General features: G+C 49.6%; 9 protein-coding genes across 9 annotated transcripts; 5 read left to right on the plus strand and 4 right to left on the minus strand.

Annotated features, from left to right (window-relative positions):
* Positions 1–620: 620 nt before the first annotated feature.
* Positions 621–3,503, minus strand: VTN00DRAFT_5549 (uncharacterized protein; the record flags this gene model as incomplete). Its single annotated transcript, XM_069432091.1, has 10 exons — positions 621–1,112; positions 1,167–1,360; positions 1,419–1,647; positions 1,694–1,945; positions 2,006–2,076; positions 2,142–2,311; positions 2,360–2,528; positions 2,589–2,877; positions 2,923–3,139; positions 3,244–3,503. 10 exons carry the CDS (start codon positions 3,501–3,503, stop codon positions 621–623), a joined length of 2,343 nt encoding a protein of 780 aa, XP_069287986.1.
* A 1,785-nt stretch (positions 3,504–5,288) lies between these two features.
* VTN00DRAFT_5550 (uncharacterized protein) lies at positions 5,289–5,831 on the minus strand (the record flags this gene model as incomplete). Its single annotated transcript, XM_069432093.1, has 2 exons — positions 5,289–5,542; positions 5,678–5,831. The coding sequence occupies 2 exons, from the start codon at positions 5,829–5,831 to the stop codon at positions 5,289–5,291; spliced, it is 408 nt and encodes a 135-aa protein (XP_069287987.1).
* A 207-nt stretch (positions 5,832–6,038) lies between these two features.
* Positions 6,039–9,501, plus strand: VTN00DRAFT_5551 (uncharacterized protein; the record flags this gene model as incomplete). Its single annotated transcript, XM_069432094.1, has 3 exons — positions 6,039–6,479; positions 6,536–9,310; positions 9,370–9,501. The coding sequence occupies 3 exons, from the start codon at positions 6,039–6,041 to the stop codon at positions 9,499–9,501; spliced, it is 3,348 nt and encodes a 1,115-aa protein (XP_069287988.1).
* A 431-nt stretch (positions 9,502–9,932) lies between these two features.
* On the plus strand, positions 9,933–13,005 carry VTN00DRAFT_5552 (uncharacterized protein; the record flags this gene model as incomplete). The annotated part of the gene is made up of 4 exons (XM_069432095.1): positions 9,933–9,935; positions 10,821–10,967; positions 11,152–11,626; positions 12,287–13,005. The coding sequence occupies 4 exons, from the start codon at positions 9,933–9,935 to the stop codon at positions 13,003–13,005; spliced, it is 1,344 nt and encodes a 447-aa protein (XP_069287989.1).
* Positions 13,006–13,524: 519 nt separating this feature from the next.
* Positions 13,525–14,535, minus strand: VTN00DRAFT_5553 (uncharacterized protein; the record flags this gene model as incomplete). Its single annotated transcript, XM_069432096.1, has 2 exons — positions 13,525–13,957; positions 14,012–14,535. 2 exons carry the CDS (start codon positions 14,533–14,535, stop codon positions 13,525–13,527), a joined length of 957 nt encoding a protein of 318 aa, XP_069287990.1.
* A 391-nt stretch (positions 14,536–14,926) lies between these two features.
* VTN00DRAFT_5554 (uncharacterized protein) lies at positions 14,927–17,550 on the plus strand (the record flags this gene model as incomplete). The annotated part of the gene is made up of 5 exons (XM_069432097.1): positions 14,927–14,995; positions 15,102–15,540; positions 16,060–16,205; positions 16,484–16,561; positions 16,636–17,550. 5 exons carry the CDS (start codon positions 14,927–14,929, stop codon positions 17,548–17,550), a joined length of 1,647 nt encoding a protein of 548 aa, XP_069287991.1.
* A 1,112-nt stretch (positions 17,551–18,662) lies between these two features.
* VTN00DRAFT_5555 (uncharacterized protein) lies at positions 18,663–21,604 on the minus strand (the record flags this gene model as incomplete). The annotated part of the gene is made up of 4 exons (XM_069432098.1): positions 18,663–18,701; positions 18,764–21,209; positions 21,264–21,472; positions 21,545–21,604. The coding sequence occupies 4 exons, from the start codon at positions 21,602–21,604 to the stop codon at positions 18,663–18,665; spliced, it is 2,754 nt and encodes a 917-aa protein (XP_069287992.1).
* Positions 21,605–22,494: 890 nt separating this feature from the next.
* Positions 22,495–24,041, plus strand: VTN00DRAFT_5556 (uncharacterized protein; the record flags this gene model as incomplete). The annotated part of the gene is made up of 3 exons (XM_069432099.1): positions 22,495–22,532; positions 22,595–22,760; positions 22,839–24,041. 3 exons carry the CDS (start codon positions 22,495–22,497, stop codon positions 24,039–24,041), a joined length of 1,407 nt encoding a protein of 468 aa, XP_069287993.1.
* A 1,604-nt stretch (positions 24,042–25,645) lies between these two features.
* VTN00DRAFT_5557 (uncharacterized protein) lies at positions 25,646–26,109 on the plus strand (the record flags this gene model as incomplete). The annotated part of the gene is made up of 2 exons (XM_069432100.1): positions 25,646–25,739; positions 25,799–26,109. The coding sequence occupies 2 exons, from the start codon at positions 25,646–25,648 to the stop codon at positions 26,107–26,109; spliced, it is 405 nt and encodes a 134-aa protein (XP_069287994.1).
* Between the last annotated feature and the right edge of the window lie 13 nt (positions 26,110–26,122).

Below are 26,122 nucleotides of genomic sequence, written 5' to 3' on the forward strand. Positions count from 1 at the left end.
AAGGAAAAGAATAAAATGATTTATTAATAGGCTGACTACTATAGGTTTGAAAACAAAACGTTCGAGAATTGTGGATTTTCTTTTAGCACTACCGGCCTCCCTTTCAACCACCAGTTGCTCGCTAATAAATACATTCGTTGTAATTGCATGCACGGGGACTAAGCATTGACTTCATGTTGAGTTTAGTTCTGAAAAATGCACAAAACGCAAGAAGGAACCATTAAAAATATTCGGAGTAACAGCAAGACATATTATTTTCTTTTCAATGAATTGCAGGACAGTAACTGGGCTGAACCACACCGTTCAGCGTCGAAAGATGAAATGATGACATGTTGTGGTGATGATCTGAAGCATTATTCTCGTCTCTGCTGAGGAGGTTAACTGTTACGTGTTGCGAGATCAGAAGTAGACGTCGGAAAAATCAATCAACAATCTGTATGGTGTAATCGTCCATCCCAAAGATGTGCAACTGCAGGAGATTATGAAACAACTTTGTCTCAGTATTTCTCGCAGGGAACACTGAGGCGGCGTATAGAAACGTTTTCCATCCCATCAGGATGCTGGAGGCTGTCACTTGGAGAAGGCAGGAGCTACCAAAACAGGGGTTTCTGCGTTGGTTTCTATAGACTTTCCTCGTCCGTTGTCATTACCCCAACGTCGATGAGCTTCACAGAATTGCTCATCTTACGTTTCTTTCGAGGGCTGCGGCGGATCATCTCTTTGGCATGGTCAGACGGGGAAGTGGCCTTATTTCCAGTCAGATCCCCTGTCTGACTTCTTCGACGACTCGTAGTCGAAATTTTATCGTTTGTGATGCTTCGGTGCTGCCGTCCAAAAAGAGACATTTCTGTATCTAGTTGAGCGTGTTGCTCAGAGTCACGAATATGGCCCCTCTCGCTTGCAGCCAAACTCCTCTTGCGACCTCTGCTTTCCTCAGCCAGGTCCATTAACTCATCACCGGAGCTACGGGTCTCCAGTTCATCCATATCTTTGACGTTGCTACGACAATCGTCTGACCGTGACTGAGTTTCTTTCGGGTATGGTACGGCAGCTTTCTCGGTGGTAAACGGCTCTGAGTTCGCCAGAGATTCTGGTATGGGTGCCCGTATATACTAAAAGATAAATTATAAGTTCCATAATGCCCAGAATGCCTGCGTCAAACTTACATGGTGCTCAATTTTTGCCAGTGGGTCAAATATTTCTCTGCGTATCCTTTCTCGGATTTCGTCAGACTGCGGGATACTGTATTTGGGCAGGCCTTTCTCTAGGAACCCCTTGCTCTTGTTTCCGGGAGTAGCTTGAAGGAGCCCTTGCTTCTTTAAGAGATCTGTGACTTGAATCACAGTTTGTCCGCTACAGTCTATAGAATGTTAGAGACAATACCTAGGCAGACAATGTATACCCGCTTTCTTTCTTACGGAGTTTCTGTGAGAAGAGTGATATCTTGTTCGGATAACCCTCCTGAATAATGATCTCCAAAGCCCTTCGCAGAAGGACGAGTGTATTCAGCTCTCGAAGCAAATGCGTTTCATTTGGCTCCAGGAGACACCGGTAGCACGCATGAGTATTAGGAAGTCTGGGATCATTCGAACCCAAAAAGCCGTAACAGAGCAGGTGCTGACGTGTATGACAGAATTCACACTCGATCTTCGACATTTAGTACTCAAATTCAATTCGTTGCAGTCACACTTACCATTTCAGGCTCTTCTCCATTCCAGCTGCATTGGCATCTTATCGTGCTGATGTCTCCATTTCTGGTTTCACGAATATAATCAACAGCTTTTGAACGCGCAAGTTCTTGGATTTCGGAGGTCTTTGATTGAGAAAGCTGGACTTGCTGTTGCGCTGTATAATACTGAGACATCTCGCCGTAGACGCTGAACGGAACATCTAGATCTAATCTTTGAGTAGGGATAAGATCGCTGTCAGGAGTGGATGATGCAGTCTGCATATTTTGAGTTAGTTAGACATTTATATTTTCACGATGACCTTTGTCGATTCTTACCGGAATCATTTTCTGCAGTCTCTGCCTTGCAGCTGCATCCTGACGCGTTTGAGTAGACTCTTGGGAATTACCTGTGTAGTCAGTTTAACTTTAGTAATTAACTTGTAGGATGATCTACAGAATTCATGGCGCGTACTTTGTGCTCTTAGAGCATTGTTACGAATAGTATCCTCCACGGAAATTCCAACTTCTTCCGTACGTAGTACTGTATCCGTGTACCCAATATGACGAGGGATTTGGGGAGGATTCTCTAAAGCGTCACGTTCTGGGCCAGTCCACTTTAAGGACGTCACCTTGAGTCCAACACTGCTGAAGGTCAGCCAGGTCGTCGAGGGGCAGAGAGGAAATACACACGTGTGATATCCGCTGTCCATTGCGCCACATGACTGGCTTTCCCTACACCAAAATTCGTTGAGCGGGAAACGGATACTATCACCACTAGTTGTCCTTTTGAAACCTGGAGGCTCGTATTCTGTAGGGCAGTCTTCAGTGTAGAGGAGATGAACTTCCAAATATCTCTTGCCTTGTTATTGATGAGAAATTGTGGGATTCAACCGGGGGGCTGCTTTGATGGATAACATACTAGGGAGGATCGGAAGGAAAGTACTGAGCGTAATCAGACGGCGAATGATCATCTCCAAGCCTAGACGGGCGGTCTGCATGGTCTTCATATCTGCTGTATCTGCTGCACAACCGGTAGACTCGAGTGATACACTTGCTAGACGGCTATCCACGTCGCCAAGTCCGCCTGTGTACTTGAAGGAGAATGTATAGCTCTCAACAACGTCTTTCGGCGCATCTTTGTTTAGGTAAACAGTTATCTGGAGTGCCTCTAATACCTTCTTTTCGAGGGCGTCGAAAATCCCATGCTCCTAGACACGTTAGTCGAGAAATTGAAGTGAGGCGAGAAACATTACAAGAAGATCCAAGATCGTGTCTGCTGCAGGCTCACGGTTGCGAATCAGAACCTTGAGGGGCTGACCACGCTTTCCCAGGCCAAAGGCTGGTTGATTTTTGGGATCAGACTCATTTGCGGACGCTTTTCCATGGATGAATCCCTCGTAGGAGAGACTCTTCTCCCTGTGTGCGAGTTTTAAGTCGCGGTCACCGAAGCATGAAAGCGGTAAAAATTCACTGTACAAGATGTTAGAGCCTTGTATTCTATATTTCAAGAAGGTTGTGGTGTCGCGACCGGAGATAGAATAGCGTTCCAAGCTTTAAAAAGGTGATATCAGCACCCATCTTCCGTGGACGTCACAGGGATGTGTGACAATGAAGGACTAACCGATACATGCAACATAATCTGTACCATCTCCTGACTCTGCTGCTGTTTAAGTGCCTGGGCCTGCTGGATGGCCAACGCTTGTTGGTTTGCCTCAGTCTGTCCCTGCCTCTGCTTCTGTGCAGATTTGGGGATGTCAGTGCCCACAACATGTGGAGTGGATGCTCTCTGCATCTGGATCATCTGAGATGGCCCTGTGTACTTGATGCGAGCCATGATGCAGTGTCCAAAACACCTGAACGCCGAAAATGCCGAGAGTAGATGCGCGTCTCAACTTGAATAGGAAGAGGGATGCGGATGTCACTGCGGAAATGCAACGCGTGCACTTGTCCTCTGCCGGGCCATCCACAAAGAGTAACTTTCTTCTATCGAACAATATGGGAGAGTGTGTAATTCAGGGTCTGGGTCACATAAGAGGTCTTGAAAGTGACGCCGAGATGAAGTGAGGTGAAGTTTGTGTTGTTTGTGGATGGGGAGGAAGGATGCCAGAGCTGGAGCTTACTCACAGGGAACCAGATGATCGTTCCTTCCTAAAAACACAACTTCTTGGTGTACACAGAACATAGCACAACACAACCCCTTTGTTTGTATAGAAAGGATAATTACTTCTCCCGCTCTTTAGGATTGAAGAGATAAAATAGCATAACCACTAAGAAATACATACTAACTACAGAACTCTACAGAGGACATGATCAATTGCTTATGTGATTAAGTCACTGAGTTGTATCGAAAGCACTTTTTACATTAGTGATCTCTCCCTGAGTTAGATGAGCGGTATATCTACCTAACAACTCTTCTAGGCGCACAAAGAAGCATACTGCATCATATTGGAGAAACTAAATCAGCAAATTTTTATAATAACAATTTTATACAAAAGCCAAGACAGACCCAAATCTGGAATTGAAAGGCAGTGTTTCAGTATGGTTAACAACGAGCCTTGGAGTATATTCGCATCGAACGCTGGGTCTCATCAAATATGATAAGGGAAAGGGGGTTGAAATCCGGATCATAATCAAAGACGATAAAATCAAGAGCGACAGAGATGCTACATAGGAGATACTACCCATAGATGGCTTTTAGGTTCAGCATGCTAAGCACCTAGGTGAGAGACGCTCGAAAGAGCTATTATATCTACAGGCATTTGCATCCAGTCAGATCCCAAAATGAAACAGTAGCAAACACGGACTTCTACAACATTACCAGACAATAGGACGGTGCTAGGCTAAAATAGTACACGCATTCAGCTGCTGTTGCAGCTGACTGGATTCTCCCGCTAGTTACTGTCCACACACCAAGTATCAAGACTTACATACGCGTACTCGTTAGAATAATTGTATATGAAAGCATCCGATCGAATTAGATGATCTATTCCAGGAAACCCAGTATGTCATGTGTGCCTCACACTGCCAGATAAAGATGGAGAGATTAGTATCTTCGGGCTCCTGAGTGGGGCAGCAAGCTGTACGGTAGATGCTCCACATCCCGACTCGGGAGCGCCTGCTCTGCGGCATACAACCGGAGCGAGGCAAAGAATCTACCTAACAGAGGGGAACGGTTCAAAGCAAGACGGAGAGAATACTAAACCGAGTGACCGCTAGGAACCTTCGTTCAATATAGAGTGCCAGAGATAAAAGTTGTTGTCGGCATAGGCGATAAAAAACAGGAACGATTCTGATGGGGCTCATCCCGGTGTGCGGACATGAAATCCGGGAAGCCAGCGAAAGATAGGACAGGCGGATATCGTATTGGCGGCATTATCATCAGAAAATGACGGGTACAGGTGTACATGCACATACGGCTTGGCTGCTGTCGCTTACAGCCTTACAGAAACGAACTACTCTGTATCTAAGATGTCTGGCTGCATCCGTTCGTTCTCCGACTTGCGGTGTATCCAGTACTCGAGAATCGCCGTCCACATATCACGTGCAGGAAAAAAAAGGCTGAGGTTCGGGAACGGAGGAGAGACTCGGGGTGGTCCGTCGAGTCTCAGAAACTGACGGATTAGAAGACGGTTGGACGTCGGATTTGAGCCTTCGTGCGTACGGAAGGGGTAAGCAGCAGGGCGACAGGAGCGGGAAATAACTGACCCTCTGGGGTTAGTGAGGCCTGTCGCGCGTAGGTGGGAGCCGAGTGGCCAGGCTGGGCAGTCACAGTGGCCACTGTTGCCGTCCCGGCCTGACAGACAACGGGAGGAGAAGAGACATCGCCCAAGGACCGACGGACAATACCTGCAGCCCTGGCATGATCAAAGGCACCTGATCCTGCACATCTGACCGGCTGCTTTTTTCTCCTGGCCTTCTTTCTACTCGGTTATTTTCCTGCTCTGCGTCGTTTCTTCTTGTTCTTTTCTTTCCCCTCTGCAGCTTTTGTGGGGGAGATCCAGACCGTACCGCCTGCTAAGACCTGCTTCGGAGCGAGAACCCCAGCCTTGGAGTCTGACAAGAGGGAGGCACGACCAACCACCTCGAGTTCCTCAGCCCTTTCGCCGCCCCAACCCATCTCGCAGCACGACACCTTTTCTCCTCTGTTTCGTGTCCTCTTCATCTCTGGTCGACGTCTGCTGCTCGTGCATATCGCCATGCTTTAGCTCCTTGCTCAAGGCACTTACTTTCAGACGGGCGTGCAGGTGTGCCCTGCTTGACCGGACCTTTTCACCAGCATCCTAGTCCACCCACCGACCCGCATATGGTGCTCGACGCACGCAGCCCCCTTTGACAGCAAAGAGCCTGAGTTGTCCCATAACCAACAAAAATGGCTTTGGATACATCGATGTCGACCGACGTGGAAGAGCTGGACTCGCGATCAGTCAGAGACGCGTCTCCTTCCCCCTCCGGAACATTCGAGCCACAGTCCTACACTTCCCTGACCTCCGGCTTCGCTCAACCTCGGAAACGTAACGTGAACGAGCTTCGAAATTGTGGCACCGGAAATCCTCCCCCAGGCACCTCTCTCGGCCAGTTTTCCTTTGCTCCTGCTACACGGACCACGGTGGTGACGACCACCACTACGACGACTACCAATTTCCCTCCCCTTATCCTGAACCCGCCGCGTTCGGTGCAAAATCTCGATCCAAAGCAGTATCCCCTGGCATCATCTCCTACCCCGGCGTCGCTGAGGAACATCAAATTTGAGATTGGAGGGCAGTCAGTGATTTTCAACGAACCCGAAGACACGGCCAGCGCCCTCGAGCAGGTAGGTCCACCTGGAGTAGAGATGCTTCTTGGGAAGTCTGCTGACGCTATAGATAGTTCAAGGAGCAAAATGATGCGTTGAAGGCTTCAAACGGTACGATTAGATCAGTGGCTCGCCATGACCCTTCTAATGAAACTACCCTACCCCAACGCTCTGGCCCAGCCAGACTGTCTCGTCAGCCGTCGAGTAACCCTTCGAGCTCCAAACGTCGTCCCGTATCGCCAGTGTCCATATCTGAAGCAGTTCAGGCATTCCAGCGATCGCGTTCCTTAATGGTTCCTTCAGACGCTGCTACGTACACTCGATCACGGCTTGAGAGGAGTACCCAGTCACATCCTGCAGCGATTGGCTTGGCCACTCCGGAAACTGAGAATAGCCATCTGAGTCTTGGAGAGGGCGCTGTGTCACGGCGGAGGATTCACAGTGCTGGATTTCCCCGAAGGGAAAGTCTTCGCTCGCCCTTATCCGCAGAGGTTGAACAGCAAGAAACTCCGCGGTCTCTGAACTCGAAGCACTTGCTGGGAAAATCTACGTCGCGTACGAAGTCCTCAGGGTGTGAGGTAACTCCTTTGGTAGAACGCCATACGGTTTCCAGTCCAGAGAAACAAAGTCTGCAGAATCCCGAACCTAAAGCTGTAACCGAAGATGGGGCGGAGTCTGCTGGTCCTGTGCAACAAATGATCGACGACCCGTCCGGAGAGGACTCGCAACGGGAACCATCTTCCATGATGGCACGTCTGACGGCTATCGAGAGTACTGCTGCTCAAGACATGTGCTTGCCGAGTCCTAGTTTGTCTCCTGTCACTGCCATGAACACCCAGAACGCCGACTCTTTCTTCGATTCTGCCGAGGATCAAGAAGCCGATACGGACTCGAGTTTCGAAAACCAAGTTCCACAAATGCCTAGATCCCTCAGTCTGGGAGATGCGCAGACTCGCCATAGCCCAGTTAATGGGAAGTCCCACGTCAGTGCTGATGCTTCACGTGCAGCCCCGTCTTTGATGGATATCCCGGTCATGCTAAACTTTTTTGACGCTGTTCCGGATGAGCTGAAAACATATCTCATGTACCAGTTCTTGCGACGTTGCCCTAAGCCAACTTTGCATTTTGTGGCTGACGTTGTCAACCCTGCTCTGAAGTGCGACTTCTTAGCTCTTCTACCGCCAGAGCTCAGCTTGAACATCGTGAAATACTTTGATGTTCAAACAATGTGCCGTGCCGCTCAGGTCTCCAAGAAGTGGAGACACATCATCAACTCTGATGAAAAGACCTGGAAAGAGCTCTTCGACCGGGATGGATATGTCCTGCCCGAAGGAGAGTTGCAGCGAGCTATCAGGGAAGGTTGGGGTTGGCAGTTCCCCAACGGTGACGACGATTGGGAGAAAGACCTGAGCTCATCGACGGTCCCGAAGTCTGAATCTGATTCTACTCCCTTTTCTGCAGCATCGACACCAGGAGGTCCTAGTGACAGGCAGACACTCGAATCTTCATCGTCCTCCCGGCGACCAAAGCGAAAAGCTGCCACCCGTGGTTCAAGCCGCAAACTTGCGAAGAGGAAGATTTCGTCTGCTGAAACTGACAATTCAGAGTCCATGGACTGGAAAAAGGAGGTTGCTGCAACCGAAGGCCCATATGCTGCTGCTAACGCCGCTGCCGCCGCCGTTCCTTATCCCGACGTTGGCTTGCCGTCTCTGAGAATGCTACATCTCTACAAATCGCTTTACCAGCGTCATTATTCGATCCACAAAGGTTGGATGCGGCCAAAAGTCAAGCCAAAACATATTGCATTCCGCGCTCATGATCGTCATGTGGTTACATGTCTACAGTTCGATACTGATAAGATTTTAACCGGGAGTGATGACACGAATATCAACGTCTACGACACGAAGACTGGTGCTCTGAGGGCCACGCTCGAGGGCCACGAAGGTGGAGTGTGGGCCCTGGAATATCATGGCAACACCCTTGTATCTGGATCCACAGACAGATCCGTAAGAGTGTGGGATATCGAAAAGGCGAGATGTACGCAAATCTTCCAGGGGCATACATCTACCGTGCGTTGTTTGCAGATTTTGCTGCCCGCCGAGGTTGGAAAGAATGCCGATGGCACTCCGGAAATGATGCCGAAGGAGCCCCTAATCATCACTGGTTCCCGCGACTCTAACCTGCGTGTCTGGAGACTTCCCCAACCTGGCGATCCAGTCTACTACCACAGCACGCCAGGCGATGATTCAGATTGCCCTTACTTTGTTCGTGTTCTTACAGGACACCAACACTCCGTCCGTGCAATCGCGGCTCACGGGGATACCTTGGTAAGCGGGAGCTACGACTGCACTGTGAGGGTTTGGAAGATCTCTACTGGAGAAACCCTTCACAGGCTGCAGGGCCATACCCTCAAAGTGTACAGTGTGGTTCTTGACCACAAGAGGAACCGTTGCATCAGTGGGTCGATGGATAATATGGTCAAAGTGTGGTCTCTCGAGACTGGCGCTGTCTTATACAACCTCGAAGGGCACACATCACTTGTGGGGCTTCTTGACTTGAAGTGCGACCGTCTTGTTTCAGCAGCTGCAGATTCTACTCTGAGAATATGGGATCCGGAAACTGGTCAGTGCAAGAGCACGTTGAGCGCCCATACAGGTGCGATCACGTGTTTCCAGCACGACGGTCAGAAAGTCATTTCTGGATCCGACAGAACTCTGAAGATGTGGGATGTGCGAACTGGAGAATGCGTAAAGGACCTTCTCACGGACCTAAGCGGGGTATGGCAGGTTAGATTCAATGACCGGAGGTGTGTCGCCGCCGTTCAGCGGGATAATCTGACCTATATTGAGGTATGTTAAAACGCACAGATTGAGCCTCTATTTTAGTAACGTCCGCTGACGTATCTAAGGTCCTTGACTTCGGCGCTTCTCGGGACGGCGTGCCAGAGCATCGACTTGGAAAGCGCATAGTTGTCGACCATAGAGGCCAAGAGGCAAATGAAGACGCTGATGACGTCGATTTCGATGCATCTGATGGCTGAGCTTCTCACGACAATGGCTTACACGCGAACTTTGTTCCGTAAATCCGATTCTTGACACTATGATTGTGACGGGGCTTATTGACTATTGAGCCTATCTTCAATTTTCCAAACAGCACAAGTATCACGATACCCTTCCTCATGGACCTCACCTTTTCAGGGGACTTTGCATAGCGTGGGTGGCATTATTTATTGTGCGGCATTATGAATGGACAGGTGTTTGGCTTGAAAAGCGATGTTTCTGTATGCTCTCGGTCGCACTGTCTTTTGTCTCTGCGATGTTACCATATGCCTAATATGCTTCTCTTTGATATTGGATTTTTCTATGCAGTTTTTTTTTAGCTGCTGTTCCAGAATTCAACTGATTCTGGACCTATCGCCATTTTTCATATCCCCTTAAATCTCATTCTTAGGAAATAACATCAGTTTCAGCCATGGTCTGTCTGTAATCGTCTGCACATTACAATTGCAAGAATTATGATTCTCCACCATTATTCTCACTATGCCCTTGCCTATATTCTACCATCTCCGATGTCAACACCAGGGACATTCTATTCGGGTGGACCGGATTCCCTTACATTTCCTGTTTCTGGGGGGACAGAGATGTGAGGCAGTATCTCCTCTTTCGATGAGGTCCACAGCCCGGTTTATCTTAATTTCCATCTTATGAATCGAGTATCACTACTGTTAGCCATCCTCTCCTTTAATAGTATCAGAATGCAATACAGTATATCAGGGAGGCTTCCCAGTACACCTTGCCTGTACTTTGTTGTTGGTACAGTGGCAGAGCCCAGTCACCTGACAGGGACAGTAAATGGATGAATCTAGAATGATGTAAAGATGAAAGCTGTAGATGTGACTAGTCTGGTAGGTGCGAAACTTTGATGGTTCTAAACATGGAGTGGAAGCTGTTTTGGATCCTGACGGCTTTCCGGCCGGCAGATCCCTTGCTTCATGCTTTTCTGCCTAAAGTGATAACGATATTAACATATAGGTATCCAAAGTTCATTAGAAATCGTGTTTGTTGTTGAATAAAAAGCCGCACTTTTTGGTTTTGCGCAAGTTTTCTTCTACCCTTGTATATTCCAACGGACCGCATCCTAGAAGAAAAAAATTTTCTACTTTACACAGAGCGATCAAGAAAGAAAGTCTAAACTCGAGCACCATGCCCTCCAACATAATCGAAGAATATGCCATCCTACCCGTCACCGCCACCAATTCACAACCTATGAAGACTTCACACAGTTCCCGGAGGACTCCTTGACAGCCTGGCAATCCGGAAACGGACACGGACACGGACCCCAATACGTCGCTGCGCAAAGATTACCCCGGACGTTCTGGACTGGATCGACCGAAACCGTCGAGAACTCCCTGGAGTGCGCATCCGCTATGACTATGGTTATGATGAAGGGGATGATGATGGTGGTGGAAGCATGGTCATCAAACTGACGAGTAAAGTGCATACTTTGGTATGTGGGGAGTTTCGCGAAACGATGCTGGATCACGCCCGGAGCGTTGGAGTTACGCGTCGCGATTTGAAGTCGTTGGGGAGGGGACGGGTTTATATAGTGGTTGTAATGGCGATTGGTGGTGTTGTTGGTAGTGGTGGGAAGAGGAAGATGAAGTATCAAGGATCCGGATGAGTCGTTCAAGCCGGCCAATACTGATACCAGATTGGGTGCAGAGGATCGACCGACTTTTGTGATTGAGGTCGCTCTTGGTAGTGGTGGTGAGAACACGGAGCGGCTCAGAGCTGATGCTCGGTATTGGTTATTGGAGACGGATGGAGAGGTCCGTCTTGTGCTGCTTATCCATGTTAGAAGAGTGGAGAAGGTTATTGATCTCGAGAGGTGGGAGCTCCGGCAGAAGGATCTACAGAGTAGTACTCCAGGACAAGATGCTCTCGAGCCAACCTGTTCGCAAGCTATAAGACTGGATGTTTATGAGGAGGATAGTCTTCTGTCGTTTGCTGGGGGGCCTTTGACCCTGCCGGTGAACTTGATCTTTGATGTTGTGCCTTCAGGGGTGCCGTCGACAGAATCCTTTGTCAGTATTCCGGAGCTTCAGTCGTTCGCTTATGAATATTTTGAGCTACGAAGTGAAGATAAGGGGGTCTTGCAGCAGAATAGTGAATATATGCTTCTATCCAGTTAAACCTCACATTAGCTAGCCTAGGTGGTATCAATCTCTGTGAAGCTATGGACTCAACAGGTTGGATAGTTTCAAGTGATTCCCTCCTGACCGGAAGATAGAACTGCAGACTGCCGCCTATTTCAGGAGTAGATGTGCTGGAGGTTGCCTACCAGAAGGCGCGGTGACACGTGTGAATTCGCTTAAACGCGTTGTTGTCTTCATCGCTCTCTTCGCCTTTCTTAGCCCAACATACAAAATCACTGCAGTGCACTCCCTCCTCTCTTACTTGACACGCATGTCTCCCACCCTCACAGGACTTGGTGAAGACGACTAAGCAAGTCCCTGGTTGTCAGATTGAAATATCTCTCTCTGTGTTGCTTTGGCACTGCAGCAATAAGGTGTTTGTCTGAGAACTGTGAAGTGACAACATAAACACAATAGCTTGCCGACCGTCTAGGTCATTTGTGTGAGCAGCGTGTTGTTGAGTGAAGAGAACGGAGATCCCATGATGGAGGACATCATCATTGCTAGCATAGGTATGTATAGCCCTATGTCTATCTGCACACCTTGTTGGCATGTCACTCCCTATCTGTTTCTCATGAAAGCAAGCTGTCAAGGTGTCACATTGTTTGGCCAAGTTGACAGTGACAAAAAGGTCTTCACTGCACACAGCGGCGTGAAATTCAGGCTCTCAACCACAAACTTTTCAAGTTCGAGAATATTCCGTGCGAGATCCGCATGTTAATCTACCAATGTGATTTCGAGCTGTATCGTGAACAGAACAACCAAATCATCCCTGTCTACTTGCGTCCCGGATGGTGGAAGCAATTCAACATCCCACTTCTTCATGTAAGCAAACGCTTTCGCGAAGAGTACTTGGAGATCCTGGTAAAGGGAGTTGACTTCAAGTTCGTCTCATTCGAGACGGACATATTCCCTAACGCCATCACACGGGCCATGTGGCCGCTGAAAAAGAATGGGCAGATAGACGACCTTGCGTTCAAGCTCATGAGACACATCAAGAACATAACAATCGAGTTCAGCCTTCCAGAGGAGACACGTGTTTCAGCCAAGGAGAGTATCCAAATCCAGCAAGCCATGCGAAACAGACAAACAGTCACGGATCCGATGGAGGCCAAGAATCAAGTCATCGAAAATACTAAGAAGCGTGTACAGTCTGTCTTTGCAGACGTCAAGTTGGCAACTCGTCTGGAGTCGCTGACCGTCACCATCTCGGATCAAAAGGGAATGGATCCTGAGAAGAGATTAGTTCATCCGAAAGTCATGATGGCTCTCTCGAAGCACCTGCGCAAATCCGGCCTTGGGACCATGGGCGCCATGGACTTGGTAATGTCTTTCAAGGTTACGAAATGAGACATTTTAGATTCCCCTCCGGCTTTGTGATGCTCCGGGGCCCGTCCATGCTGCCTTACGGTCGAGTCTATATCGAGGAGGACGTTGAAGATTAGATGACGCCTCTGCCAATTTTCGTCCCGGCTAGCACCGCTGCAACTCATCTCAGGCCAGGAGAGTGGTTCGACAGGTCCAAGGACAGCCACGGGCAAGGTCCAGCATATGTTCAATTCCTTCTTCAAAAATTGCGTTTGACGGAGTATGCTTCTCAAAAAACGGTTTCGATATCTCTGATTTCTGTAGCGCGGTTTGAGTGGTTGAGCCCAGAATGACGGAAACGGTAGGCGTCTTTTGAGGCCTGAACAGGAATGAATGCGAAAGGGATGCCGGAGTTTGTATTTACTGAGTAATTGTAATGTCCCGGTGGCTGTCTGGAAATGTCGATATCAATCAATCCCAGCATTTAATATGATTTGCACTTCGCGCAAACCGTCTTTCCTCGCCTTGTAGACTCCTAGTCTCTGGCTTCGAGCGGAATACTCATGATGGCACCGCTGAGGTTCTCAAAGGATGACTATCAGACGGTATAACAGCAGGTTTGGCCTCCACATATCCGTCGAATCCAGCAGCCGATAGAATAGCCCAGCGTACGGCGCTAACGCCTAAGTATCGCCCATTGCCTAGGGATGTCTCTGCGCTAGCGGTGAGGATTTCACCCAATGCACCAGGGCCCTCCAGACGACCGTCTGGTTGAATGACTGGCTTCAGGTCTTGCAGAAATTTCTTCAGCTTTGCGATATTCGCCGACGGAGTACCGGTCTTGGCCGACTTCTTGTTCTTCAGTAGGACCTTATCAACTTTGGATAGGATAATTTGATGGGGAATGGCGTATTTCCGGAGCAACATAAGCATATCCTCATCGATACTCTTTAAACCATGAGAGCTGTCTACCAGAAGGAACGTCCGTCGAAGCCTAAGGTTTTCAATTAGTCCAAGTAGTTGTTTTAAATCATAAGGAGGAACTCACTGTCTTCTTCCTTGAAGGTACTTCATAATCTCTACTCCCCACTCTGCCCTACTCGCTTTACCATATCCTGGCATATCTAGCAGGACGATCTTTGATTCCCCGCCCTTTGTGCCTCCGATTCCGAACGCATTCATTTCTCTCGTCCTCCCCGGCTTAGAGGACGTCCAGCACATCTCCCTTCCCATTATTGCATTCAGTAGCGAGCTCTTTCCTACATTTGACCGGCCGAGAAACGCCACCTCCGGCTCCAACGATGACATTGGTGTTGTCCGAAACTTGCTGGCGGACCAGAGTTTGATCGGAGAGTGACGAGACGGAGCAAAGAATTTGTCCGCGTAGGCCAGCTGGGATTCATCAGGGACTGGAGTATCCCAGTAATAGGAGATATCGGACGGAGTAAGGTCTTTGAGCGGTATCTTACCATTATTATTTGGAGGATGCGGGACAGCTTGCGACGAAAGTTTTCGTACGGCATTGCTGTACGATTTACGGAGACAGGCTCTGCAGACGTAAGGCCTATTCATGGTTATGCAGTTTAAGCAGTATATTTGATAATCAGCGATCTATCGCGCAATTGGGAGAAGCAAAAAGATAGGGCGCATAATTCGAGAGTCTTGTGCCTCCGGAGCTTCTCCAGCTTTCCGCCTGACAAAGCTTCTAGCCGCGCTGGAACAGGAAGGTGACCCGAAGCGAGCCGATCCCGAAACTAAACATCGGAGCGGAGTCTCCATCGCCGCATTGCGAACAGCATCCCCGCCGCGTCAACTCCGATAGGAGCTCGAGCTCGAGCTACCGCCGATATCAGGGACTGCGACGAGCAAGACACGCGGGAATCACAACACTCTTCCGTGTGAGATTCTTGGAGCTCATACATATCTCCTCTGACCGAACACAACTCCTCCAAGGGCGCGCAAGATGATCAATGCTGTGCTTGTGTTCAACAACAGCGGGCAACCGCGCCTGACCAAGTTCTACACGCAAATCGTAAGTATTTCTCTTTCACTTTTGGATCATTCATGACTTGTCTTCTTGACTTCTAGTTAAACAATGGCTTTTTTTATCTTTCCTCTTGCTAACATTTGCCTCTCAGGATACCCAAACGCAGCAGCGGCTGATCGCGCAGATCTACCACCTTGTCTCTCAACGGCCGCCCACAGCATGCAACTTCCTTCCTCTTCCTCCCTTGCTCTCACAGGGTGCTACCTCTACCGCAGCTAGCGGTCCCTCGGATGCCCCAACGCAAATTACCTACCGGACATATGCGACTTTGTCCTTCATCATGATCTCTACGTCCACCGAGTCACCGCTCGCCCTGATCGATCTAATCCAAGTCTTCGTCGAGGCGCTGGACCGCCTCTTCGAGAACGTTTGCGAACTGGACCTCATCTTCGGTTACGAGACGATGCACGCAACGCTGAGTGAAATGATCGTCGGCGGTGTGGTTGTGGAGACAAATCTGGACAAGATCGTTGCAGGGGTGAGAAGTCAGGAGGGCTCAAAAGGCAAGAGAAAGGCCGTGGAGGCGGCGAGTACGAGTGTTGGGCGGACAGGCATACCGGGACTGGGAGGATGGCGTTAAGCTCGTGCTGTTCGTTTGCAGATCTGGGGTTTGTTCTCTTGCACATAATGATTACGACTTGCATCTACGGCGTTTTTGGCTACGGTGACTTGGCCTGGTCTTGCTTTGCACGGGATGTGCTCTCCATACCAAATGGCCTAACTCAATATATACCATTAGAGTATTTAAATGTACATATTGTAGGTTTCTCTAATTAATCCATGGTCTATTGACAAGCTACCGGATTGAATCCACCTAGATGGGACCTGGCAAGTCATGTAGCTTTTTAGACGATGATTTCCGAACGTGCGCATTTAAAGGATCATCAAGACCATGTTAAAAAACTGGCTGTAGATACATATGGCAGTAGAAGAATTCATTTATCCCTTGATCACTCCGGCTGGGCTAGCCCTCTGGGGATCTGCGGATACCGGGCCTCCGACGCCAAGCGTAGGGCCATGCCCTAAAGCACCACGTGACACACACCCAGGCGTCTCGCTTGAATTTCGCGCTAGCGCGGCCCACGAAAGCCGTGCAGAACTTCTATATCTCGACTCGGGATCGCATTTCTCTTCTTCCTTCCTTCGTCCCGTCAACCCCGTCACCCAGCGCAGCGGCCCCCTGTCGACAACAATGGTAAGCTCACAGCATCCGATCTGACTCTCCTCAAGAGTCTTCTCGACCTCTGCGATGTGTCGTGAGAACGCTTTGCGTCTCGCTTCAGACCGCATGTCTTGGAGCAATTCCGCCGACACGCACATTTCCCCATTGTGGGTTTGTGCATCGGCGATGATATTTGGGCTTGAGCACATGAGCGCGGTAGAAATACCACGCTTGTGTGCTCTCTAGAGTTCAAAGAAGATGCAGCACTTGGTGAACACGATTCGCTGATGATCTTCTTTTCTCAATGACAGCCTCCTAAGTCCGGTAAGAAAGTCGCTGCCGTGCCTTACCCTCAGGGTAAGGCTGGCTCCAGCAAGAAGGCCGCCAAGGTATGTCCCAGCTAACTCAATTGACTCTTCGACATCACTGGGAGACGTTGTACTAATGGATCCTTCCTCTATAGAACCCCCTGATCGAGAAGCGCCCCCGCAACTTCGGTATCGGCCAGGACATCCAGCCTAAGCGCAATGTCTCTCGTTTCGTCAAGTGGCCGGAGTACGTCCGCCTCCAGCGCCAGAAGAAGATCCTGAACATGCGCCTGAAGGTTCCCCCGGCGATTGCTCAGTTCCAGAACACCCTGGACCGCAACACCGCTGCCCAGACTTTCAAGTTCCTCAACAAGTACCGCCCTGAGACCAAGGCCGAGAAGAAGGAGCGTCTCCTCCAGGAGGCCACTGCTGTTGAGCAGGGCAAGAAGAAGGAGGATGTCAGCAAGAAGCCCTACACCGTCAAGTACGGTCTCAACCACGTCGTTGGCCTGGTTGAGAACAAGAAGGCCTCTCTTGTTCTGATCGCCCACGATGTCGACCCCATTGAGCTCGTCGTCTTCCTGCCTGCCCTCTGCCGCAAGATGGGTGTCCCATACGCCATCGTCAAGGGCAAGGCTCGTCTCGGAACTGTTGTCCACAAGAAGGTAATTATCTCTATTCCGACAATTGCTTGTCCTAGCCACATCACTAACAATATCCACAACAGACCGCCGCTGTCCTCGCTATCACCGAGGTCCGCGCTGAGGACAAGTCCGAGTTCGCCAAGCTCGTCACCGCCATCAAGGAGGGCTACAGCGACAAGTATGAGGAGAACAGACGCCACTGGGGTGGTGGTATCATGGGTCCTAAGGCCGTCGCCCGCATGGAGAAGAAGCGCAAGGCTGTCGAGACCGCCGTCAAGGTCTAAGTTCCTTTTCCCCGCGCTGGGATTTCCAATGATACAAAAGAAAGTTTACTCGGGATCAATGACAATTGGAGAGGCGTCTTTTTTTTTCTGTTCACCAGACCATTTGAAAAAAAATGGAAAGAAAAAGGAGCTCTTTACCTAATGACTGTCATGGCCACCACACAAACTTTAGCTTAGATTGACGGGACAAATGCCGATGCCCGGTGTGTCCCGTCCCGAGTTTACACTCAATCCATCTCGATGGTATGAAGAATCACGTTGGCTCGGGTTTATCATATATTCTTTATTCTTCACTGATTTTCATGTTGCAGATACCCATGAATGCATTTTAAACAACACACAAAGACCACACGACAAATACTCGATGTGAGGCATTCGTGCGAATTCTGCCTTCGTAGGGTAACTTTCGTAGAGATTGCTTACTAATAGCTCTTGTGCCCAGTTGTAGCTGTCATTGTGCGGACTTGTTACCGAACGCCCTTGCGTCCTAGGCAGTGTATCCCCCTTCTTGCCCAGGCCCACGCGCGAATGATTTATCTCCCCTACCAGGGCACTCCCTACTGACCACTGCGTAAACGAGAAAAAAGAACTCCCAGGGATATTTATTCCTGGCGATGTCCAATTTAGCATTGTATTTGTATAAGTTATCCTTCGAGCTCGAGTCAAACCCAAAGAGTCGAGGACTAAGTTTTCGCCTTCTGTTCAATAATAATTAATATACAACCCCAGTCCATCCACATATCCATTCGACCATAACTTCCAGGTACCTAATATCAGAACCCCTCCCCTAATTCGTAATAAGGCAGAATCAAGGCTACAAAGAGCAATAAATATTATTGGCAATAGCAAAAACAGGTTGAAAAAGGAGCAGTAGTAGTATAGTAATATAATAGTGGTTAGTGATAAAAAAACCATTTCCATACCCAACCGCACGCTAAAAACCACCAATACCAGTAATGTGGGGAAGTAGTGAGATTTAATATTAAATACACAATGAGATGTGCCTGCTTCTTTATTGGATTTCGACCAAAAAAAACCGTTTACCTCTTTTTTATAAGACACGCGGGAGAAAAAAGAAAAACGCGGGGTATTGAAAGGGGAAAGAAGTTCAAAAGAGCCAACCCAACGGGAACCGAATCGAGTCTCGAAGGATTAAAATAGAAGACAAGGTCATCGTAAGCGAAGTAGGTGGATAAATAAAGAAGCAGGGAAATATAAAAAAAAAACAAAAATCCGAGTTACGTCGTCTGATCATTAACGCTGAGCTGGGGGTCGTGAGAGTCCTTGTCTCGCCTGAAAGTCACGTTAGCCGGTGCGCTTTAGACGTGACATGGAATACGAAGTATATAACGAACCTTCATCTGCTCAATTCTAGCTTTCAGCTGGCTTGTTACCTCCGCCGCTCGCTTCCAATTCTCCGCTGGCTCGACAGATCTGGTAGGCCGTTGTTGCTCCTCACCAGAAACACTGGCAGAGCCATAACGATGACCTATCGAAGTTGACCTTGTCGGGCTTCCTATGCCAGAATAGCTGGACCCAACAGGAGGACTCAGTTTTCTCCTATAGCTTCCGTCTCTGCTAAGGGCAGGTGATTCCATTCCGTTGTTCTCCTTCTCCTCGCTTGGGCTGGGAGACATGTAGTTCCTCGCTCGTGCACTGTCGAATCTTGATCCCATATGGATACTGGAACGTGAAGGTGGCCCATGACTGTTGCCAAGGTTCTCTTGGTATATTGAAGCGGTGTCAGTGAGCCCCATGTTGAGGTCATCCGGCATCACGTTGGGCGGACTCATCGCGGTGGCACGGACCGCTCGAGCCAGCTCACGCTTCAAGCGCTCAATTTCTCTCTGCTGTTTCTGGACAGTTTGTTCCGCCGCCTCAGCATCACTGCGTGCTCGAACAAGTTGTGTTTCCTTCGCTTTGATGCTCAGAACATCCCTAGTATGGTCTTCGATGAGCTGCGCATTCTGGTTCTGAAGTTCATTAATCTGCGAAGTAAGCTTTGTCCTCTCTGATTTCAAATCCTCAGTCATCCGTGTCAGGCGCTCTTTTTCAAGACGGAGCTCCTCAAGTTCAGCACGTTCGATAGCAGAAAGGCCAGATACAGGGGGAGCTGCAGGGGGAGCAGGCTCGGCAGCAGGGGTGGCAGAAGGCTTTGCTATGGGGCGACCTGCAAGCCCTCGTCCCATGCCGAACTTGGGAGCCGCTGGAGGAGGTTCTTCGGCTGTTGGGGACGCTACTCGTCGCTGTGGAGAGGCTGGCGGAGCAGCACTGCCTGGGCCAGGTATCTTTCTCTGAAGCTTGAGTCCCGAACCCGGAGTAGCAAGGCCGCTTGACTTCGGGGCACCAAGCTTTGATGGGATTCCCCTGCCAGCTGGCTTAGGTTGAGGGGGGGCTGGAGCGGGTTCCTCAACGGGCGGAGGGGCAGCAGCGGGAGCTGGCTTCTTCAAACCAGGTCCTGGTTTCTTAGCTCCAGCAAGCTTTTTGCCGGCTGGGGCAGCTGCTGGCTTGGGAGGTGCCACGATGGGCTTCGGCCGGTCCTTCGCCTTGACTTGTGCGGTCTCGAAGTATTCCTTGATCTTTGTCTTCCGGATATCGTCAAGACCGTCGAGGAAGGGATTCATTGCACGCTCGCCCATTATCTTCATCAAGGTACCGAGAATCTCCGCTCCTCCAGAACGGGTGACCTCACTCGACTCAGTGAGAAGCTTGGTAGCCGCTTCTGCTATCGACTTCACCTCTGGTTTCGAGGGCACGTCTCTTGTAGTCCGAAGGCAGCGGATCAAGAACTTCAGCGTCTCTTGTTTCACCTGTGGGTTCTTGTGCTTGAGGAATTCAAGAATTTCTTCCAGGCACTCTGACAAGTTTGTGGAAGCAAACACCGAATCCAGTGCCTGACCCAGGGCATCGGCGACAGACTGCTTCTTTTCCTTGAGACGCTCCATCATGGGCGCCATGATCACCGAACGGTATTTACCAAATCCCTGGCGGAGGCCCTTGCCAAGTAAATCGACGCAATTCGCGGCAATAGTTACTACAGCCACGTTTGCGTCCTTCATGCACTTAGCAAGCGCCCTAACAATCTCATCAAACGGCCCCTCTTTGATCTTCGGAACGTTTATGGCCGCATATAGCGCATCGAGAGCCTCCTTCCTATCCTTCCACTTTGATGAGCCTAGCTGTTCATGGAGGTTCTGTGGAACCTTTGGCATCACATCAACGGCCTCCACAAGGTCAAGCCCATCGACTTCATCGCCTTCATCGCCTCCATATTCGTCGCCTCCAGCGGCTTCACCCTCATCGCCGCCGCCTGCTTCCTCAGCTGCAGCCATGGCTTCTTGCTGCGCTCTCGTAAACCTCTCCTGCTTGGGTGGTTCTTCTTGCTTGACATTTTCGAACAGCTTGTCGAGATCCTGCTGCTGAACTGGCTTCAGTTCTGCCCAAAAGACTGCTTTAATAGCCTCCTTCAACCATCTGTAGAGTTCCACCGTCAGGTTCTGTGCTTCCGCCCGGACATTTTTATCAGCATGTCCAAAGACCTTAGGCAAAGCCTTCAGAACCGGCTTGGGGTCCACGATCTTGCAGCCATAGTTATGGTAGATCTGGGTCAAAGCAGTCAGCGTGGCTGCGATGATCTTAGGCTGTTTGTGAGAGAGCGCAGGGAGAAGATCTTGGATGACGGGTTCGGACTTGTCGAGTTCGATACAAAGGAGAAGCGCTTCCAAGGCACTGGTCTTTGCTGCCGCACGCGTTGAGGGAAGACCCTTCTCGACGATGGGACCGATAGTAACACCTCGGGTCCTAGTAGAGAGCCATTAGCTATGTCAATTAATAACACGTCAGGAACAAGCATGCCTTGTGCAAGCCTGGACGCCTCCGAACTTCAAGAAAGCACAGTAGGCTGCCAGACCCTCTTGTTGTGCAGCGACGTTGGAGTCTGCGACCGCCCCTTTCCAGAGCCCTGGGTCTGATATAAATGGACTGAACACCGGGTCCGACTCGTCGGGTGATTTTTCGAACTGCTTAGCTGCATCTTCATACCCTTCCTTCCTCACTTTCCAATTCTATTGTGGCGTCTGTCAGCATCCACCTCTCGCATTGTCGGTGCAGCGGCGGAGTAATCAGCGGGAACGAACCTTGTGTGTGAAGCGATCGGGCAGTGGGAGGGATGAAAAGTCCTCCTCTCCTTCCGCCATTGTTTCGGGGTTAAGAGGAAGTACGCCTGGCCAATCTGTCTTCTAGGAGCTGGATATTGTCAGCAAGGAATCAACAAGCCAAGGCTGCCATCGGCTGGCTGTGTGTCTGATGTCTTCTTCCATGAAGGATCACAGATCGAGAAAAGAGCACTGCCTGACCCAGGTACATACCCTGACTTATAGGTGAATGATGTAAAGGGAAACGCGCAATGCGCTCCGTTGACTCTTCGCACAAACAGTGTCCAATGAAAGACGGCGCTGAGCAAGCCAGCAACCGTCATGAACAGCAGACAAGAAAGGGGCCTGCTAGTGACAGGCACTAGAAGCACGCTCCCTGGGGACAGACAAAGTCAGAGAGCATCAGACAGAGGCCGTGGTGGAGCGAGGGAGTTGCAGGGTGGAGGAGGTGCACGAAGCCATGTCAACAAAGTATCGCTGTGGTGACTCCGGCGCGGATCCAGGCTTGGCGTTCAGATGCCCGGCGGGACAGCCCAAACTCCCCGCCTGTTTGGACCACAACAGACCGACAGCGCATCTCAGGCATACGTGCTGTGCTGCCCGCCGGCCGCAGCCAGAACCTCTTTGACGCTTGCTCACGACGTCTACGACACTTCACGATATCCTCTGTCTGAACGTCCCCCTTGGTTCCTTGTCCTGCCTTGCGTTCCGCCTGTCCTTCACCGCCCGCACGAAACAGCACTTCGAAACCCCCTGACCCAAGGATAGACTGGCAGCCCGTCAAGGTTCTCTCCGAGAGTATATAAGGTCCGCGTGGTATCTCCTATTGGACTGTTTTGCGTGGTCATCTTTCCTAAGGTGTCTCCGTTGGATGCGGAGCTGACTGCTGAACTCGACTGCCTGGGGTCTTCGAGCTCAATACTGCCGCGATCATGAGTCAGCTACTCACGGCGCGGCAGGCAGAGGAACTGTGGGTTTTGATCTGGAGCTTATCTCCGAGGCAGCAGGGCATGCTGACACGCTTGACAACAGCCATAAATCCATCATCGCCTATCTGGCTTCTGCTAACCTGCCAAAGAGCTCCGCCGCTCTAAGGGAGGAGCTTGCCGAGCAAATCACACTCGACGATGCAACGGTCAAGAAGTATGAGGGCCTGCTGGAGAAGAAATGGACGAGTGTGGTCAGGTTACAGAAGAAGGTCAGTCCCCAGACCAGATTGATTGAAGACAAGACCACGCGCTGGGACGTTCGCTGACCGGGGATTTCTGCTTCCCAGATAATGGATCTGGAGTCCAGAAATGCCGCGCTGCAGTCTGAGTTGGATTCTGCGACACCTACATCCCTTTCACAGAGAAATAAAGACCCTGCCTCGTGGCTACCTCGCGCTCCTGCCCGGCACAATCTCCAGTCACACCGCCAGCCGATAACCTGCGTTGCTTTCCACCCGATCTTCTCCTCTCTTGCGTCTGGCTCCGAAGACACGACGATCAAGATCTGGGACTGGGAGCTAGGAGAGCTGGAGAGGACGATAAAAGGTCACACGAAGGCAGTCCTCGATGTTGACTATGGTGGACCTCGCGGTAATACGCTACTGGCGTCATGCTCGTCAGATTTAACGATAAAGCTATGGGACCCGTCCGACGAATACAAGAACATCCGAACACTTCCAGGTCATGACCACAGCGTCTCTGCGGTTCGATTCATCCCCTCTGGCGCTGCTGGCTCTCCGATGTCAGGAAACCTTCTCGTTTCTGCATCTCGTGATAAAACACTACGGATATGGGACGTCACGACGGGATACTGCGTGAAGACGCTAAACGGCCATCTAGACTGGGTCCGCGACGTCGCCGCTTCCCCAGACGGCCGCTTCCTCTTCTCCGCAGGAAACGACCAAGTGCCCCGGCTCTGGGACATCTCTTCAGGAGAGACGAAATCTACATTCCTCGGCCACGAGCATGTAGTTGAATGTGTAGCATTTGCTCCTCCCACGAGTTACGAACATTTGGCCGCTATCGCCGGTCTCAAGAAACCCCCACTTGCCTCCTCATCCGCAGAGTTCCTCGCTACGGGATCCCGAGACAAGACCATCCGACTATGGGACTCGCGGGGAACGCTGATCAAGACGCTAGTCGGACATGATAACTGGGTGCGCGCTCTCGTCTTCCACCCAGGCGGGAAGTATCTCTTATCCGTTTCGGACGACAAGACCCTCCGCTGCTGGGATCTTACGCAGGAATGCAAGTGCGTCCGGACCATCGCGGACGCTCACGGCCACTTCATCAGCTGCCTTCGATGGGCACCCAGTCTTATCAAGGACGGAGGTATGAACGGGGAATCGGGCTCCAACGGTGCATCCGCATCCACTGCATTGACGAACGGAGTGAAGAAGGAGGACTCCGGTGGCGGAGGTAAACTGGGCATCCGATGCGTAATTGCCACGGGGAGCGTTGATCTGAACGTACGGGTCTTCGCTTCGTAGGTGTGACCCGACTAGAAAAAATAAGAAAGACAAAAAAAGACAAAAAACAAGGCAGAGCAGAGAGCGAACGAGAAGGAGCCAAAGAGAAAGAGAGTGTGTGAGAGAGAACAAGGGCAGTTGGGTATATGATTTTATTAACGGAAGTTGAAACGTGAGATGACTACTTTAGATAGAGTGGAGGCTGGTCATCACCGTTTTTTGTTCTTTTTTTTTTACACTATCCTACCTATCCATCCGAGCCAGTTTCCCTCCCCCGCCGTTTCCGTTCTTGTTCTATCGGTGCCCTCTCTATTACTACCACAACTACCTAAAGTGTCACGGATGGGAAGGCCCGGATGACATCCATTTTGGTTGTACCCCCTGCTCCTTCTTCACCCTGGAAAACTTGCTCCAGGATTCTCTCGCTATCAAGTCGGAACGTCAAAGTTCCAAGGCCCCCAACCAGTTCGCTATGTTTTGAACGTTAACGGTTCCCTTTCTCCGTACATATTTTTTCTTGATTGATTGATTGAGGCTTAATAAGGTTATATGTTGATTTGAGCTTGTGTTCTCTTTCTTTTTCCAAGGCTTCTTGTGTCCCTTTTCCCTTTTTCTTTCTTTTCCCCTTTTGTTCTTTATTTAGCTCAGATACCATCATAGTACCTATGTACTTACCTACCTAACCTGACCTGACCTTACCTCTTCCAACGTGGGAACATGAACTTCAGAGAGAAAGCCTTGGAATTAAAATATCTAGCTGCCCATCTGCTTGAACTATAAGCTGAAAAATTGGTTACGTTACCTGCTTTTTTTAAAGTCACTTCTATGCGGTGTGTATGTGTAAAAAAGTTCCTACAGTTTATTGCAAAGTATAGATCTTTCCAGTAGGTTACCTATGTAGTCAATGTTCTTGTTAAGCTTGGTAGGTACCTAGCTATTAAGGTTCGAATTCGAAAAAGTTCAATGAGGGCCAAGGTTCCTGACTATCCGTATCTAAGTGGACAGTACTACCTAGCACGCTTCTGGCACCGCTTGGACGTTTTCAACCTTGGAAAGAATTCACGATTGATTTGGTAGGTACTGTAGCCTGCCAGTGCCCCCCCCCCCTTCTTTTCAGGTAGACATGTAAGATCACTTCCGATTACTTCATCATCATGATCGCTCCAGTACGAGTACCTAGTACGGTCTCCTACCTTTTAGAAAATATAAATAGCTATGTAAGTAAGTGGTACATATGTAAACCTTGAAACACCCCTCACTACAACAAAAACAAACATCAAACTTCTAGACATCTTCAATCCAATATACCAGCCGCACAAAAAACACAGCAACTAGAAAATTTCATTTGTCACTTTCATTGTCTAACACCCGTTTAACTAAGCTAAATAAGTTACCTAACCTAGACAGGAAAAACCGTCGATGATGGAAATGTGGACACAGACAACACAAACTAATTTGGGGGGAATAGAATAGAAGAAGAAAAAAAGGAAAAGGGAACAAGTATAATAGGCATGGTATGTAGGTAGAGGGTTCGAGTTGCATGAAAACGAGATACAGGACACGGCAAGGAAAAAGGGGAGGGAGGAGAGACTCGTAGACAGACAGGTAGGCTAACGACATAGGAGATGAGAAAAATAAAAAAGAGAGACATCTGTCGACACACAGAGCGAGGTAAAGTAAGACAGATAAAAGAAAGGCAAAAGCGAGAGTTGGAAAGAAGTACGTAAGTGTCAGATCAATATCCCTTTTGCTCCACCATGCAAAGCAAACAACGGCAGTCTCAGCAAAAGTCAGGAAAGAAGAAAAAGAGGAGAAAAAAAATTGTACTAGGAAAATAAACTGCCATTGCCCAACAAAATACCCCACTTTGGTATCAGGAATTCCCATCACAGTTGCTCCCAGCAAGAATTTAACCCCAAATAAGAACAACCAACGGTGGAATGGAGGACGATGGGTTGCGAACTTCCCGCCGCATGTGTGTGCAAACCGTCAGGATCAAGCCAGCCTCCCAGCCTCAACCACCTATGAGTCTCATAGCCCCCAACCCTTGATGCTACCGTATTTTATCTCTGGGAAAAGAAAGATCTAAAATCGTTCGTCTG

This window comes from Thermoascus crustaceus, assembly GCF_041956765.1.
Source record: "Thermoascus crustaceus strain CBS 181.67 unplaced genomic scaffold VTN00scaffold_3, whole genome shotgun sequence".
NCBI classification, from domain to species: domain Eukaryota; kingdom Fungi; phylum Ascomycota; class Eurotiomycetes; order Eurotiales; family Thermoascaceae; genus Thermoascus; species Thermoascus crustaceus.